Source organism: Rhagoletis pomonella, unplaced genomic scaffold (assembly GCF_013731165.1).
Source record: "Rhagoletis pomonella isolate Grant_MI unplaced genomic scaffold, Rhpom_1.0 Rhpom_scaffold_00002, whole genome shotgun sequence".
Taxonomy (NCBI): Eukaryota; Metazoa; Arthropoda; class Insecta; order Diptera; family Tephritidae; genus Rhagoletis; species Rhagoletis pomonella.
In genome coordinates this window covers 17,687,636-17,701,376 of record NW_023458556.1, presented here as the reverse complement: position 1 = coordinate 17,701,376, position 13,741 = coordinate 17,687,636, and the positions used below count along the sequence as shown (strand labels likewise).

Sequence of the window (13,741 nt, the reverse complement as noted above, 5' to 3'; positions counted from 1 at the left end):
TGGTCGCCATCTAACCTCAGCTTTTTGTTTTTACACATAAACAACAGGTTTATACCGACTCTTGCTTAACAAAGTAAAGAAATCGAAGGCTAGTGCAGGCGTGCAACAACAGCCATGGTGAAATTATAAATAGGTGAAATAATAAAACAGCTTTCTGGCTTTATTTCCTCTATTTTCTTGGCATTCGGCTATCTTATACAAATTTTCAAATAGGATAGTGTCATATATCCTTCTTTTGGCTCATTACAACACTCCACCATGACAACAGCTACAACAATATTAAAAAATCTCAAAAAAATTGTGGGTATTTAACAACAAAAAAAAAATGTTAAAATTTCTAAATTGAGAATCGTTTTTTTTTTTCAAGGACACTTTTATCAAGTTTTAAAATTAAATTTGCGTTCATTCAATTACACAAAGGGAACAAAAGTGGGAAAATATGTGTCTGGTGTTAATTATATCGAGCCCTAACCGCCAAAATAACGCAAGCGACATATTTTTCAAAATTTTGTTTTTGATGCAGAAATATTACTAGAGCATCGAGATACATTTCTGCATCAAAAAGAAAATTTTGAAAAAAATGTCGCTTACGTTATTTTGGCGATTAGGGCTCGATATGCACATTTATTATTGCCTCTTTAGCCAGCTATCATAGCACAAGGAAAGTTTTATGAACAGCAACTGCCAAGTAAATAACACAGCTTCAAACTCTTATTTAAGTGAAAATTTCTCCTTAAATTCCAAATAAATTTACGTAGCTTTAACTGAAAAATAAAATCCGCTTTATTAAAATCACTTACGTTTATAACCACATACAATAAAGTGAATACATACAAATATAAAACTTAATTGAGTAGGGAGACTAAATCCAGATGTCTTCATAATAACTGCAGCGTAACCGATAGAAGCACTACAATCATTAGGAGTATTCCCTTCTTGGTGCAAGATATGTATATCCATTACAAAACCAACGTCGGCCGGATGCTCGTCTTCTCGTCGTCGCAGGATCTGTAATTTTTCTGAATAATCAAAGTAGGGTGTGCATTAAAGGTTTTTTTTAATAAGGTTCGTAAGTTTTTGTTTGGTGCGAGTTTTATGATTAGGAAGTGGATTTCCATGCAATAATCTAAAACTGAAAATATGCAGCTATAGTTTTTTTTTAGTTATTGAAAGCAGGAACAACAATAACAATAAAATACATAAATATGTATATTAAATGAACCAAACTTTAAAAAATTGACAGTAATACTTGAATTTCTTATTCAGTTTTCTGAAACTTTACACGGATGCAGCTTTGAAGCCCATTAAATTTCAGTATAATAAAGTGCAAGCTTTAATTGACGCAAGATTCGCGTTGACTTTTGAGACTTTTTTGTTGCAGGTGTTTCGCCCTATTTTCCTTTAAACCCATGCTCGGTTTTTTTATATGGAAGAAAATGAGCCATGCCGCCAGCGATTGTTTATTTTTAATCAACCCAATCACTGTAATGTATGCATAAATGTTCCTTTTACTGAAAGCATGCGAAAATATTCAATTTATTTTAAATATGCAAAAATGTGTACAATCAAATGGATGCCCGAAAAAAAATTCACCCGAAAATTTGTCATCCGCCCATAGTAAAACCATGGAAACCGAGAGTGAAAAGTGAACCGGTTCGGGGAAAATGAAACTCATGATAAGGCTGATTTTATTTATTTCGTTTACCAGATGTTGAAAAAACATGAATTTGAATGGAAATCCGCTTGATACATATCACTTCAATTGAAGAGAATTTTTAAAATCGAAAGATTTTTCAATAAATCAAAATAAATTTGGCAACACATACTTTCCAACCTTATACATTATGACCTCACGTGTGCAAAAGCAAAACTGTGAGCGGCTATTTGTGAGATAGTTTGCCATAAAAATATAATATGCATCTTTGTATAAATAAAAACAAAAAATTCTTTCTTCACCATTTGTTTTAATTTTACTTCATTTCAATTTTTCATTTCCTCGTTATTTTATCTTTGAATTCAAGTTTTTAATCAATAAATAAAATTTGTTTGAAATTCGATGCAAAAAAATTACCTTGCTTTGACACTCGTCATATTCTACTTTTGCATGGACTGTGAACAGTTTAACTGATTTTTTAAGCCTATGGATATTTCAATTTAATTACGATAGTAGCTCTTACAATCAATGACTAATGATTTTACCTTATCCTGTTTCCGAGAAATTTGTCTACCATTACGTTGAGTTCGGATGTGAATCGTTGTGCATTTGTATACATACATATACAAAAGCGCACATGTCATATGTATTCCTCAGTATATATTTTATTAATACAATAAGGGCAATGAAGTGCCCTTTTACAAGATCAGAATGGCAGAAAATTCATTAGTGCTTTTAACATCAACATATATTAACCCCTAATAAATCATGGTAAGATCCATACATTTTAAGGAAAAATGCTGTATAGCACGTGATGTAATTAAAATCACATTTCCTAATGATTTTCTTTTCGTTTCTGGCGGCTGTTCCTCTCAGCTGTTTTGCCAAAAGTCATTAATCGGCTGTCAACATCCGCATTAAGTCAAAAATAGCAGAGTTGCGTTTTACTACATGAAAACTTCAGTAAGTGTTGCCAAGGCAAAACGTTACAATTGATAGACGCAAAGTTCAGTCCACGTAGTTTTTCCTCAAACGACAATAGTTGGCATTACTATTTTACTATAATAGATAAAAATATCATGTTTCTTTTACCACAAAAATTAGCTAATTTCAATATCTGCTTTTATCCCTACCAATCGAATAGATTTGCTTTTAATAGCGTACATACAAGTTCTGCCGTTTAATCACTTTCAGTGTTGCCATTGTAGTTGGATGTCAATAGTGACAGCTAGCAGCAGACGACCGCTCCATTTTTCGGCTACGCTACGCGACAGAATCGAAACGAACGACAGAACGAATATGAATCGCCTGCCTGGTTAGCTGAGTTGTAGCATAGTACAAAATGGCCACAACACTCCGGCGATGGCTGTGTCGTTCGTCGTTCGTTGCTCGTTGTGTGTCGTACGTGCGCTCGCTCGCTCATCGCTCTAATTAAAATTTAACAATATATTTTAATTAATTGAACAAAAAACTCTAGTTCTAATAAAAAAAGAAAGTGTTAAAAGCACGTTCATTCTAAAACGCCAGCCGATATTACAACAACAAGAACAACACAGCAAATGCTTAATCGGAGTTACAAATATACTTTTATGTAAATACTTTTCGCTTTCATTTATAATTTTTATGCGTTTCCAACGAGAATACGATTTTCAGATTTTCACCAAAGTAAGCACACTACACCAAACTGCGAAAAAATAGGGCAGTTGAACCATTTTTTCCTAAATTACGTATAAAATATATGAATATACATATATGTATACTTATATGACTAATCAAAGTGAGATTTAGTTCCACAGTTTTTTTTTCAACATTTTATTGCATATCAATAATTAAACACAAAGCCATTTTCCGCAATATCGCACCAAATGTTAAAATAGTGTATTTTTAAGTTCTGAGCAAAATCGAACTTGGTTCTTATGAAAACAATATAGGCACAGCACGTTACAAAAAATTAAAGAAAATTCACGGAAGACGGTGAAGGCAAGAAAATTTTCTACTCGTAAGACGGAAGGTCTACGCAGTGAAACGACGACGGTTTCTCGTGCTCGTCGCTGAGCCAAAAATCAACTGTTCCTCAAGTCGCGTTCGAATTGTTCGCTCTGCGAGACGCGGCGCGGCACGAACTGCACTCAGTGCAAAGCGTTAACCGCCACAAAGGTGTGCAAAAGCCACCACAATACATCAGAATCAAAAGATTCAATAATGCGGCGCTGCAAACGAGACCGCAGCAGTTGCGTTCCGGAGAGTTAGACTACTCTCTGGAATGGAATTAATAGTGCGCGCGCGAGAGAAAATTTAATGTGCGCGTGTATGAGTTAATGTGCTGAAAACTAATATTTGTAAAAGAAGAAGCACCACGCTCGTTGTTGACGCTGACATAGCGACGTCGGGTTAAATAATATATGATTTTCGCGTATATAAATCGCTATTTTTTTTCCAAATTACTGTTATTTTTTATCGTTTAGAGTGGTGATAATTTATGTATTTGTAACGAATTTTCTAAGATTTTGGAAAATTGAAAACACAAAAAGTTGCAAAACTGTGTTTATCGTCGTAGTCTGGCACTCGAAAGCATCAATAAACCCCACACCCATCGTTTCAATGAACAATAGCTGCGGCAACTACTACGGGGAAAGCTGAAAACGATGACCAAGAAAATCCATACAACTTTATCATAATTTGGTTAAATAAATGAAATAAAAAGAGGTGAAGTGATTCTCATTTTCTTTAATCAAATATTTTGAATCCAAATAAATATCTTTTCGTAAATTGTTATATACATACATATACATGTAAATTAAAAACGTATATGTATGTAGTTTTGAGTTTAATTATTTATTGCCTTTGTATAATCTAGTGCATAAGTTGATTGCTCGATGATTCATTGCAGATAATCGGAAAATTTGATGAATAAAATTTTTCGTTGCATTTTGCTTCTTACAGCAAAAAAAAGCAGAAAAATAAATGTAATATGCATTCTTTTATTTAATATTTTCGCTAAGGCTGAATTTGCTTTGAAAGAGCGGAAATGGGACAAAAGTTTTTATCATCATGATATTTAGAGAAAATAATACGCAAATAAGCGTAATTGAAAATGCACAAAAAAGGAAGAAATTGTTTTGCTTCTCGTCGTTTCGGACGAATGAGTCTCATTCACAGACGGAATGAAAATGAAATCGTTATTTCTGTCGCTTTCTGTCCACTGGAGTCGAAGTATGATTGACCAAAGAGCAATTTGCATACATATATTATTTTCAATTTTTACTGACTCGCCGTTGTACCTGCTATCTCTAGTTGCTCTCCCTGCGCGAGTAGTTTGTGGCTTGTCGGATGAGTTGTTGCTTTGTCGCTTTCGCTAACTGTTTATTAGCGTGCATACTTTTGAGAAAATGAGCTTGAATGCAAGAGAGTCCTATATACACATATATATATATATATATATATATATGCATGTTTATTGAGGGAAAAATTAGTACGCCGATAAATTTTTTACTACAAAAACGAGAGGAGTTCGTGGTCTAGGTTTGACCATCGATTTCGTCATACATTTATATGTATGACTGAATAATAGAAAACGATATTGAGATATTTAAGGGAATCCTCTACAGACTTATGGCGTTTTATTTTCTACAAAAAATGTAGCCTTTTAATTGCCCTTTCCTTAGTATTTGTGCGAAGAGGGCACTGAGAATGCGACATTTTTTCGGTAGAAAAGAAACGCCATTAGTCAATTGACAAGAAGTAATGTTATGCTTGAAACAGACGTCTCTATTCACTTGTGACGTAATTCCTAATAAATTTAATGAACCATGTATAAAACACCCATACATTCTTTTCAAATCTTATAAGCACGCATCCAGCTTGTTAGCATAGATTTTGTATATTTAAAAAAGCTATATTGTATTTTGAGCTTCAAACCTCTTGTAATGTCACTGATTGGCATCGTCAGCGTATATACATAAGTACATACCTACCCTCCCGATTTTTTCTAAATTTAACTGCATACATAAGTCAAGTTCCTTAGTTCGCAATTGCAATGCCTTCTTGCTTCATTCTCATGTGCTGCATACAATCAGTATGGTGTATGCGCTATGTAAATATACACACCAAAAATACCGAGTTCAAGTTGTATGACAAAAAAATCTTGAACGAATAACAGAAAGAACATTCGCACACATTCGTAATCAAAGCGACGTGAGGCTACAGTTGTTGCTAACGGTGGAAGGAGAGGTAGCATTTTTACGTCAACCACACCGTTTTAGTGCCACCAATAAGCGCAATATATCCCCTCCAACGAATTTGGCGCTCTGTTCGCAGCGTGTACACACGCCGCAGACGACTGAACTCATCGTTCAAATAGAAACGCAGCCATGAGTGTGGATCGGTACTAGCCAACTGTTTCGTGCCGGCAACAACGAACGCGACAACAATAGAATTTATTTCAGGTTTATCGTTTAGAAAGCCAGCAAGACTTGGTGAGAGGGATTTTTTTTCGAGAGAAAATGTCTGTGACGAGAAACGAGCGTACGAGCGATTGGGAGATTTAAATATGTATACTGAATTACATGAGCATAGGTAAAGTAGCTAGTGGATTAATCTTCATATTTGTATATACATAAATATGTACATACATTTTTATGTCTTTACGTTCATGTGTAGTAGGTATACATATTTATATTCTTACGACCGTCTAAAATATGTATGCCAATTTTTCTTTTCTTTGCTTTTTGCAATGCCCTTCTTTTTTGGCGTAGTGCCTTTACTTTACTTGACCCTTTGCGATAAAATAGAAAAAAAAAAAACTAAAATAGCCGATTAAAAATTATGTCCCTGATTCAGCTTAGACGTAAATAACAAAAATAGTTCAGCGGAAAATAAAAGAAAAATCGCAGCATTTTCATATTGAATTGAATCACAATCTCATCGGCTCTCTTTATTCACCATTATAGTGTAGCCTGCTCTCTTTTACATTGAACTTAGTGATGTAATTATCTACAAAAGGAAGTGGCTCACATACCGATTATATGTATATGTGGGCGTGAACATTTATTGCAAAAATATATATGGACGGAATAAGAAATAAATAATTAATGTATTCGAACAAGAAGTTAACCATTAAGTTTAATTGAAATTATTCAGCAAAATACGAAAAGTGCATTAAGTCGTTCAGTTACATACCAATGTATACATATACAATTATAAAGCTTCATTTGACATATATGTATGTACATTATGGTGGTCCAAAGAGGCATGTGAAAAAGTGAAGTCGAAATTTGTATGCTCTCTCCCCCTAGGATTGTACTATATCGAAAAAATATACCCCTATTTTTTTTATTTTGAAATCAGAAAATATTTAGAGGTCGCTCAAAGTTTTCCATGTATTTTATGGGGAAGAAAAACATTTTTCGTAGAAATGGTATAGGATTAATAATACTCAATTAATCATTTAACCACTTTTTCATAGTAACTATATTTTATAGGTCCACCAAAACCGCAATGGGGGATAAATAAAAAATCTTTAGTACTAAAAAATTTTTAAATAAACAATGGAGTATTGTTATTGGAAGCCTCCTGAAGATAATTGATTTTCAAGAATTCTAAACCATTTCTACGAAAAGTTGCTTTCCCCATATAAAATACATGGAAAATTTTGTTGGTGGGAGAATTAAAATTCCGACTTTACTTATTTTGAACCACTCTAATGTACATATGTATATACAATCTATAATCCACATTTCCGCGCTTATGAGTATTTAATTTTGAGCGTCAAATTTTCCTCAACAAATGACTAAAACTTATTCTGTTTTTGACAGGGGAGAGATCATTAAAATTCTGACTTTACTTATTTTGGACCACCCTAATGTACATATATACAAATTATTATCCACATTACCGCGCATATGAGCATTTAATTTTGAGCGAAAAATTTTCCTCCACAAACCCCCAAATCTAAAACAGTCACAACTCAAAATATCCTAAACGTGCAGAAGAGGCAAAAAACTAATAGGGGTCTTCATCATAACTGATAAGCTGTTGATAAACTTGATAAAATAATAAATTTATCATTTTGATAAATAATTGTCAAACTTTGTATGGAAATCTATTTAACCAAAGTTTATCAGTTTATCAAACGACTTTGGTGGATAAATGTATAAATTTCAGCAAAGTTCAACCCTGCCAGATTGCCAGGTGGTCGCTTTTGCTACGTACACATAAACAGCAAATGAACACAATCGATATAAGGCAAATAATAAATAATTTTATGCAACTATTTACCAAGGTGCATTCAAGAAAGAATGCGGATAATCTGATAAATTTAAGCAATTTATCCCTTTCTCACTTTAGATGAAGACCCCTAATGCTGCGCAAGTATGTACATCCTCATGCATACGTACTTGCATAAGTATGACGTCTGTCTAACATGTGAATATACTCATACTTATGTACATATGTACGTAGTAAAAACACGTGGACACAAAACGCACGTGCCGCTAAATTTTTTTTTAGAAAATATTTTAAACATTGAATCTGGATGACTTAGGCTGTTTAGAGTTTGTAGTAATAGCCAAGTTATTTCTAGGCTATATGTATGCATATGAGCAAGGTGATCATACCAAGAAAAATAAATATGTAGTAGCAGTAATTAGAAGAAACTAAAGAGAAGCAAACCAAATTAACGGGAAAATAAGCATGTTTGTCTAGTAAACTGAAAAACTTTAGTTTTTTACATAAATACATACTTCCTCTTACGGATTTTTTTTGATACTCTCAAATGGTTTTGACCGCTGATTGGTATAATAACTTTGTTCGCATAAAGGTTGTTTCTAATAAATGAATCGAGGTAGATATAGGGCGTATGTTAATCGGTAACAAAGTTCTATGGGGAAAGCTGGTGAATAATATTTTTACTATGGTGAGACAGTTTTGCCAATTTGCTGAGTGAAATGAAGTCTTTTTTGACAGCAGTAAATTTCGAATTAACTCAAAATTTATGTTTGGAATAATTCCTTACCAATACGATTATAAATTTTTGGAAAATTAACGTAACACCGACCACTTATGACAACATACATATAAGTATCTCGGTAAACGTTTTATCAATTTCTGCCAAATTCGGCATAATTATTTTACTTGACACAAAAAAACAAAGATGGCCAAAATGTTTAAAATCTGACTAAAATTATGACCACTTATCATATAACGGTAAATTTCAGAAACCTCTATATTTTAAAATTTAAGAAAGCTGCTCGACTATGCGTTCGCAGTCATTCGCAATTTGTCTGTGGGAAAATGGCTCTTCGTTAGTGAATTTGAATGCATTTCATTTATTGAAATTTATTGAATTGACGGCTGCTGTGGTGTAGTGGTTCAAGCCCTGGTCAAACTAGGGAGTCAAAAGGGCTAAAAAAGAGCTAAAAAAAAAGTCGTTGTGACTAAAAATGGTAGCTAAAATTGTTTACTTACATAACGGGTGATTTTTTTGAGGTTAGGATTTTCATGCATTAGTATTTGACAGATCACGTGGGATTTCAGACATGGTGTCAAAGAGAAAGATGCTCAGTATGCTTTGAAATTTCATCATGAATAGACTTACTAACGAGCAACGCTTGCAAATCATTGAATTTTATTACCAAAATCAGTGTTCGGTTCGAAATGTGTTTCGCGCTTTACGTCCGATTTATGGTCTACATAATCGACCAAGTGAGCAAACAATTAATGCGATTGTGACCAAGTTTCGCACTCAGTTTACTTTATTGGACATTAAACCAACCACACGAATGCGTACAGTGCGTACAGAAGAGAATATTGCGTCTGTTTCTGAGAGTGTTGCTGAAGACCGTGAAATGTCGATTCGTCGCCGTTCGCAGCAATTGGGTTTGTGTTATTCGACCACATGGAAGATTTTACGCAAAGATCTTGGTGTAAAACCGTATAAAATACAGCTCGTGCAAGAACTGAAGCCGAACGATCTGCCACAACGTCGAATTTTCAGTGAATGGGCCCTAGAAAAGTTGGCAGAAAATCCGCTTTTTTATCGACAAATTTTGTTCAGCGATGAGGCTCATTTCTGGTTGAATGGCTTCGTAAATAAGCAAAATTGCCGCATTTGGAGTGAAGAGCAACCAGAAGCCGTTCAAGAACTGCCCATGCATCCCGAAAAATGCACTGTTTGGTGTGGTTTGTACGCTGGTGGAATCATTGGACCGTATTTTTTCAAAGATGCTGTTGGACGCAACGTTACGGTGAATGGCGATCGCTATCGTTCGATGCTAACAAACTTTTTGTTGCCAAAAATGGAAGAACTGAACTTGGTTGACATGTGGTTTCAACAAGATGGCGCTACATGCCACACAGCTCGCGATTCTATGGCCATTTTGAGGGAAAACTTCGGAGAACAATTCATCTCAAGAAATGGACCGGTAAGTTGGCCACCAAGATCATGCGATTTGACGCCTTTAGACTATTTTTTGTGGGGCTACGTCAAGTCTAAAGTCTACAGAAATAAGCCAGCAACTATTCCAGCTTTGGAAGACAACATTTCCGAAGAAATTCGGGCTATTCCGGCCGAAATGCTCGAAAAAGTTGCCCAAAATTGGACTTTCCGAATGGACCACCTAAGACGCAGCCGCGGTCAACATTTAAATGAAATTATCTTCAAAAAGTAAATGTCATGGACCAATCTAACGTTTCAAATAAAGAACCGATGAGATTTTGCAAATTTTATGCGTTTTTTTTAAAAAAAAAGTTATCAAGCTCTTAAAAAATCACCCGTTATATACATATGAACTCTGGAAAGAAAGCTAATATTCTATCCAACCAAAAACCTTTTTGTATAAAAGGGGAAATATACGACACCAGCTTTCTGGCTCGATCAAGTGATTGTACCATCAGGCTCGAAGCATATAACTTACCAGCATGCTGGTCCAATATTTATTTCTTTACAAATGAGGTCGAGGAAAGATCGAAATGAAACCTACATACCAAATTTCGTTGAGATATCTCAGTTTTTACTCGAGTTTTCGTGTACACGGACGGACGGACAGACAGACATGGTTTAATCGACTTCTCTATTCATTCTGAGCATTTATGTATACATTTGTCTATATCTATCTCGATTCGTTTTGCCTGTTACAAACAACCGTTATGTGAACAAAGTTAATATACCCCTGTGCACAAATCCGCTCGGGTATAAAAATGTGTTGGTTGGGGCCTGTGTGAATTAAGGTAACGTTATGCTCTATTCAAAATGGCAAAAAAACCAAATAAAACAATCTTTTAATATTTTTCTGGGGATTGGTTGCGATAAATCCCAAAATCGGAGAAAAACTTGAAATGTTTTCCACTAAATGCATTTTTTTTTTTCAAATGGGGAAATATTGAATTCTCAACTTTTTAGCTTAGCAAAGAAAAATACGGTTGATTTTAAAAATTAGTTGCTTACAGTTCGTTTTGAAATAGTTGCATACAGAATTTTTGCCTTCTTATTTTACAAAAAATTACTTTGCAAACTGTATGTAGCTATTTCAAAACAAACTGCAAGTAACTAATTTTTAAAATCAACCATATTTTTCTTTGCTAAGCTAAAAAGTTGAGAATTCAATAATTTTCCATTTGAAAATAAAGGAAAATTCCGCTATCAACGGGTATTTGATATGCACTAACGTCTAAGATATGAGAAAAGGGCTGCTTCTTAAATGCATCTCAAAATGAGATTTAACAAAAATTGGTATAGAGAATGTACGGTTTATAGTTGTGTTGGTAAGGGATTTTTCTGTTTCGTTATACCGCTTTTTTCGACGTCTGAAATTGGTGAGCTAAACTAATATTCTCTTCCTCTTTTTGCATATGAAAAACCGGTTTCAGACGCGCCGAAAAGACTAGTGTGTCAAGGCTTAACGCGTGTGCCGGGTATTTAATGTTCCGCTTCACCCGAACTTACCGCCTTCTTTACTTGTTTCTTTTCAGCATTTTGTCGCTGAAAGTAGGTGTTTTTTTCGCCAATGAATGCTAATTAGTTAATATTATCTAACGTGTGATTTATAAAATACTTAATCGGTATTTCCTATAAATACATTAATTCCTTCAGCCTTGATTGTCATGAAATCAAGAACTATGTAAATAAATGTTGAGTAAAATCACATGCCCTTATCGCGACTTTGTGTTAATTCGAGTAATATTTTTCCTTTTCTCAATAGTTAATGGAAGAGTTTGATAATCAAAGTAGTATGTATACATAATTATTATTTTCAATTTTATCAAAATAAATTAGCAAGACAATACTGAATAAACAACACGTCAAAACTGAGTGCGATCAGTGGCAACTTAACTTTTTCACATTAGAGCTTTGTGTACATAAAATTGTAGGTATATATATGTGTGTACGTAATGCTGGCCGCCCGATAATATACCACAAAAGACGTCACACTAATCGGTCATTCATTGTGCCGATCTTTCCGAGTTGTATTTGCACACGACTTTGTACGACATAGCCCGAACTAAAATTCATAACACACCAGCATATTTTTGTGTTCGCGTTTGTATGTGCATGTTCAGATGCCTCCTCAGTGTGCTCATTTTGCGGTTGCAGTAGCAGAAAGGCACAAAAACAGCTGTTTAGGGCAGGTGTTAATTTATTCTCTACAAGCATTGAATTTTCTACCCTCTTCGTCTGTTCGACAACTATTTTCATTTCTTAAAGTAAACCAAAGAATATAGTGGTTAAACTCGCAAAATTTATGTGAGATGCTTATTCACTACATATGTTATCGTTATAGGTATACAAAATTTCCAACTTTATGTATATCCAAATAAATATAAAAATATCAAGTGATATTCGTAGTGTTTTTAAACCTCTTAAAGAGTTTGGCGCACAAAAGCGTTGTAATTAAGTGTTACGGTTGTGGTTGGACAACAGCCACCGGTTTTTTATTTAACCCACAAATTTCTAGCTCCACCGTCAACCAAACTCTAGATTTAAGTCCTTTTTTGAACCTAAATGAAATAGATTGGATTTGGGTAGTGATTTTTACATGCTGACTTCAAAAATATGTATTATCATATGATTCACATGCATTAAGCAATTTCTTAGCTGGTTATAAGCAAACCCGTTATAAGTTGGCGCACATAACGGTTTACTTGATATACACAAACATACCAATGAAATTATTGCCCAAAAAATCCACGATAAAGAATAAACGATAAAGGAAAGAATAAGCATATACTTATGTAGATGTGTTAAGTTTGAAGAGCGTAAAAATGGCCAGCAACCCGTGGACGCGTGTATGTATGTAGTTTATAAAAATAAGTCTTACTAGGTATGTATAAAAAGAAAACAAAGACCATACCCACCAGGTAGCGGTCGGCTTTGTGATGAGTGAAAGAAGGTCCAACGTTAAAAAGAAATGCGAAGATAAGGTGAAAACAAGCATAAAGAAGACTTGAAAGTAAAAGTTTACGCTTTATTGCACAATACACACTTACGTATTTACATACATACGTATGGGTATGTAAATATGTCAATTGACAAAGCCGGACTCATTTTGTGCGTCTCTCTCAATGAATGAAAATCTTTTAAAAAATGTTATCCTATGAAACAATTTGTGTAATTCACATAAAATGATTACCTAATATCGAATATCAGAGGTTTACTTCAATTCTTGATTTGGATTTCATACCTAAATGAAGGAACTATATATATTAAACGCTTAAATTGAAAATGCTCTTATCATCTAAGCTTGCACATTTATATATACATGTGTTTTCAGTTACATAAAAAACTATATAAGGAGTTACCCCTTTCACGCGATATGCAGCCTATACAACATTTCCGAGTTGAATTTTTTGCAATTGTTCTTAAATTGTGTTAAGACCAGTTATTGCTACCCCACAGTGAATGGTGATCGCTAGAATTTTGTTCAGAAAATTAAAAATTTCTGTTCAACCTGAAAAAAAGAAAAGCAAAATTATAACAAATTTCATGTTTCTTAAATAGATTCGACTGCATAATGTGTTTCTTATTAGTAAAAAATTGCACATATATAATTTTATACTCCCTTTCTAAAGCAAGCAGTTTTAATAAAAACTTAA

General features: G+C 34.0%; 2 protein-coding genes across 12 annotated transcripts in view; one reads left to right on the top strand and one right to left on the bottom strand.

Moving 5' to 3' along the window:
* Window positions 1-553: 553 nt before the first annotated feature.
* LOC118733184 lies at window positions 554-6,051 on the bottom strand. 7 transcript variants are annotated; one of them, XM_036462472.1, is made up of 5 exons: window positions 2,788-2,983; window positions 2,200-2,713; window positions 2,072-2,138; window positions 835-1,008; window positions 554-764 (listed from the first exon to the last, which is right to left on the bottom strand). In XM_036462472.1, exons 2-5 carry the CDS (start codon window positions 2,271-2,273, stop codon window positions 669-671), a joined length of 411 nt encoding a protein of 136 aa, XP_036318365.1. In that variant the 5' UTR covers window positions 2,274-2,713; window positions 2,788-2,983; the 3' UTR covers window positions 554-668. The 7 variants fall into 7 exon arrangements, 1 of the variants encoding a protein (XP_036318365.1); XR_004992219.1 differs by lacking the exon at window positions 2,072-2,138 and having other exon boundaries at window positions 835-1,019; XR_004992217.1 differs by lacking the exon at window positions 554-764 and having other exon boundaries at window positions 772-1,019.
* LOC118733183 (broad-complex core protein isoforms 1/2/3/4/5-like) overlaps window positions 3,153-13,741 on the top strand; it is a gene marked incomplete at its 3' end in the record, with an annotated part of 63,411 nt that continues 52,822 nt past the window's right edge. The window contains 3 exon segments of one of the 5 annotated variants that reach the window (XM_036462470.1): window positions 3,153-3,245; window positions 3,308-3,319; window positions 4,120-4,360. 5 annotated transcript variants of the gene reach the window in all.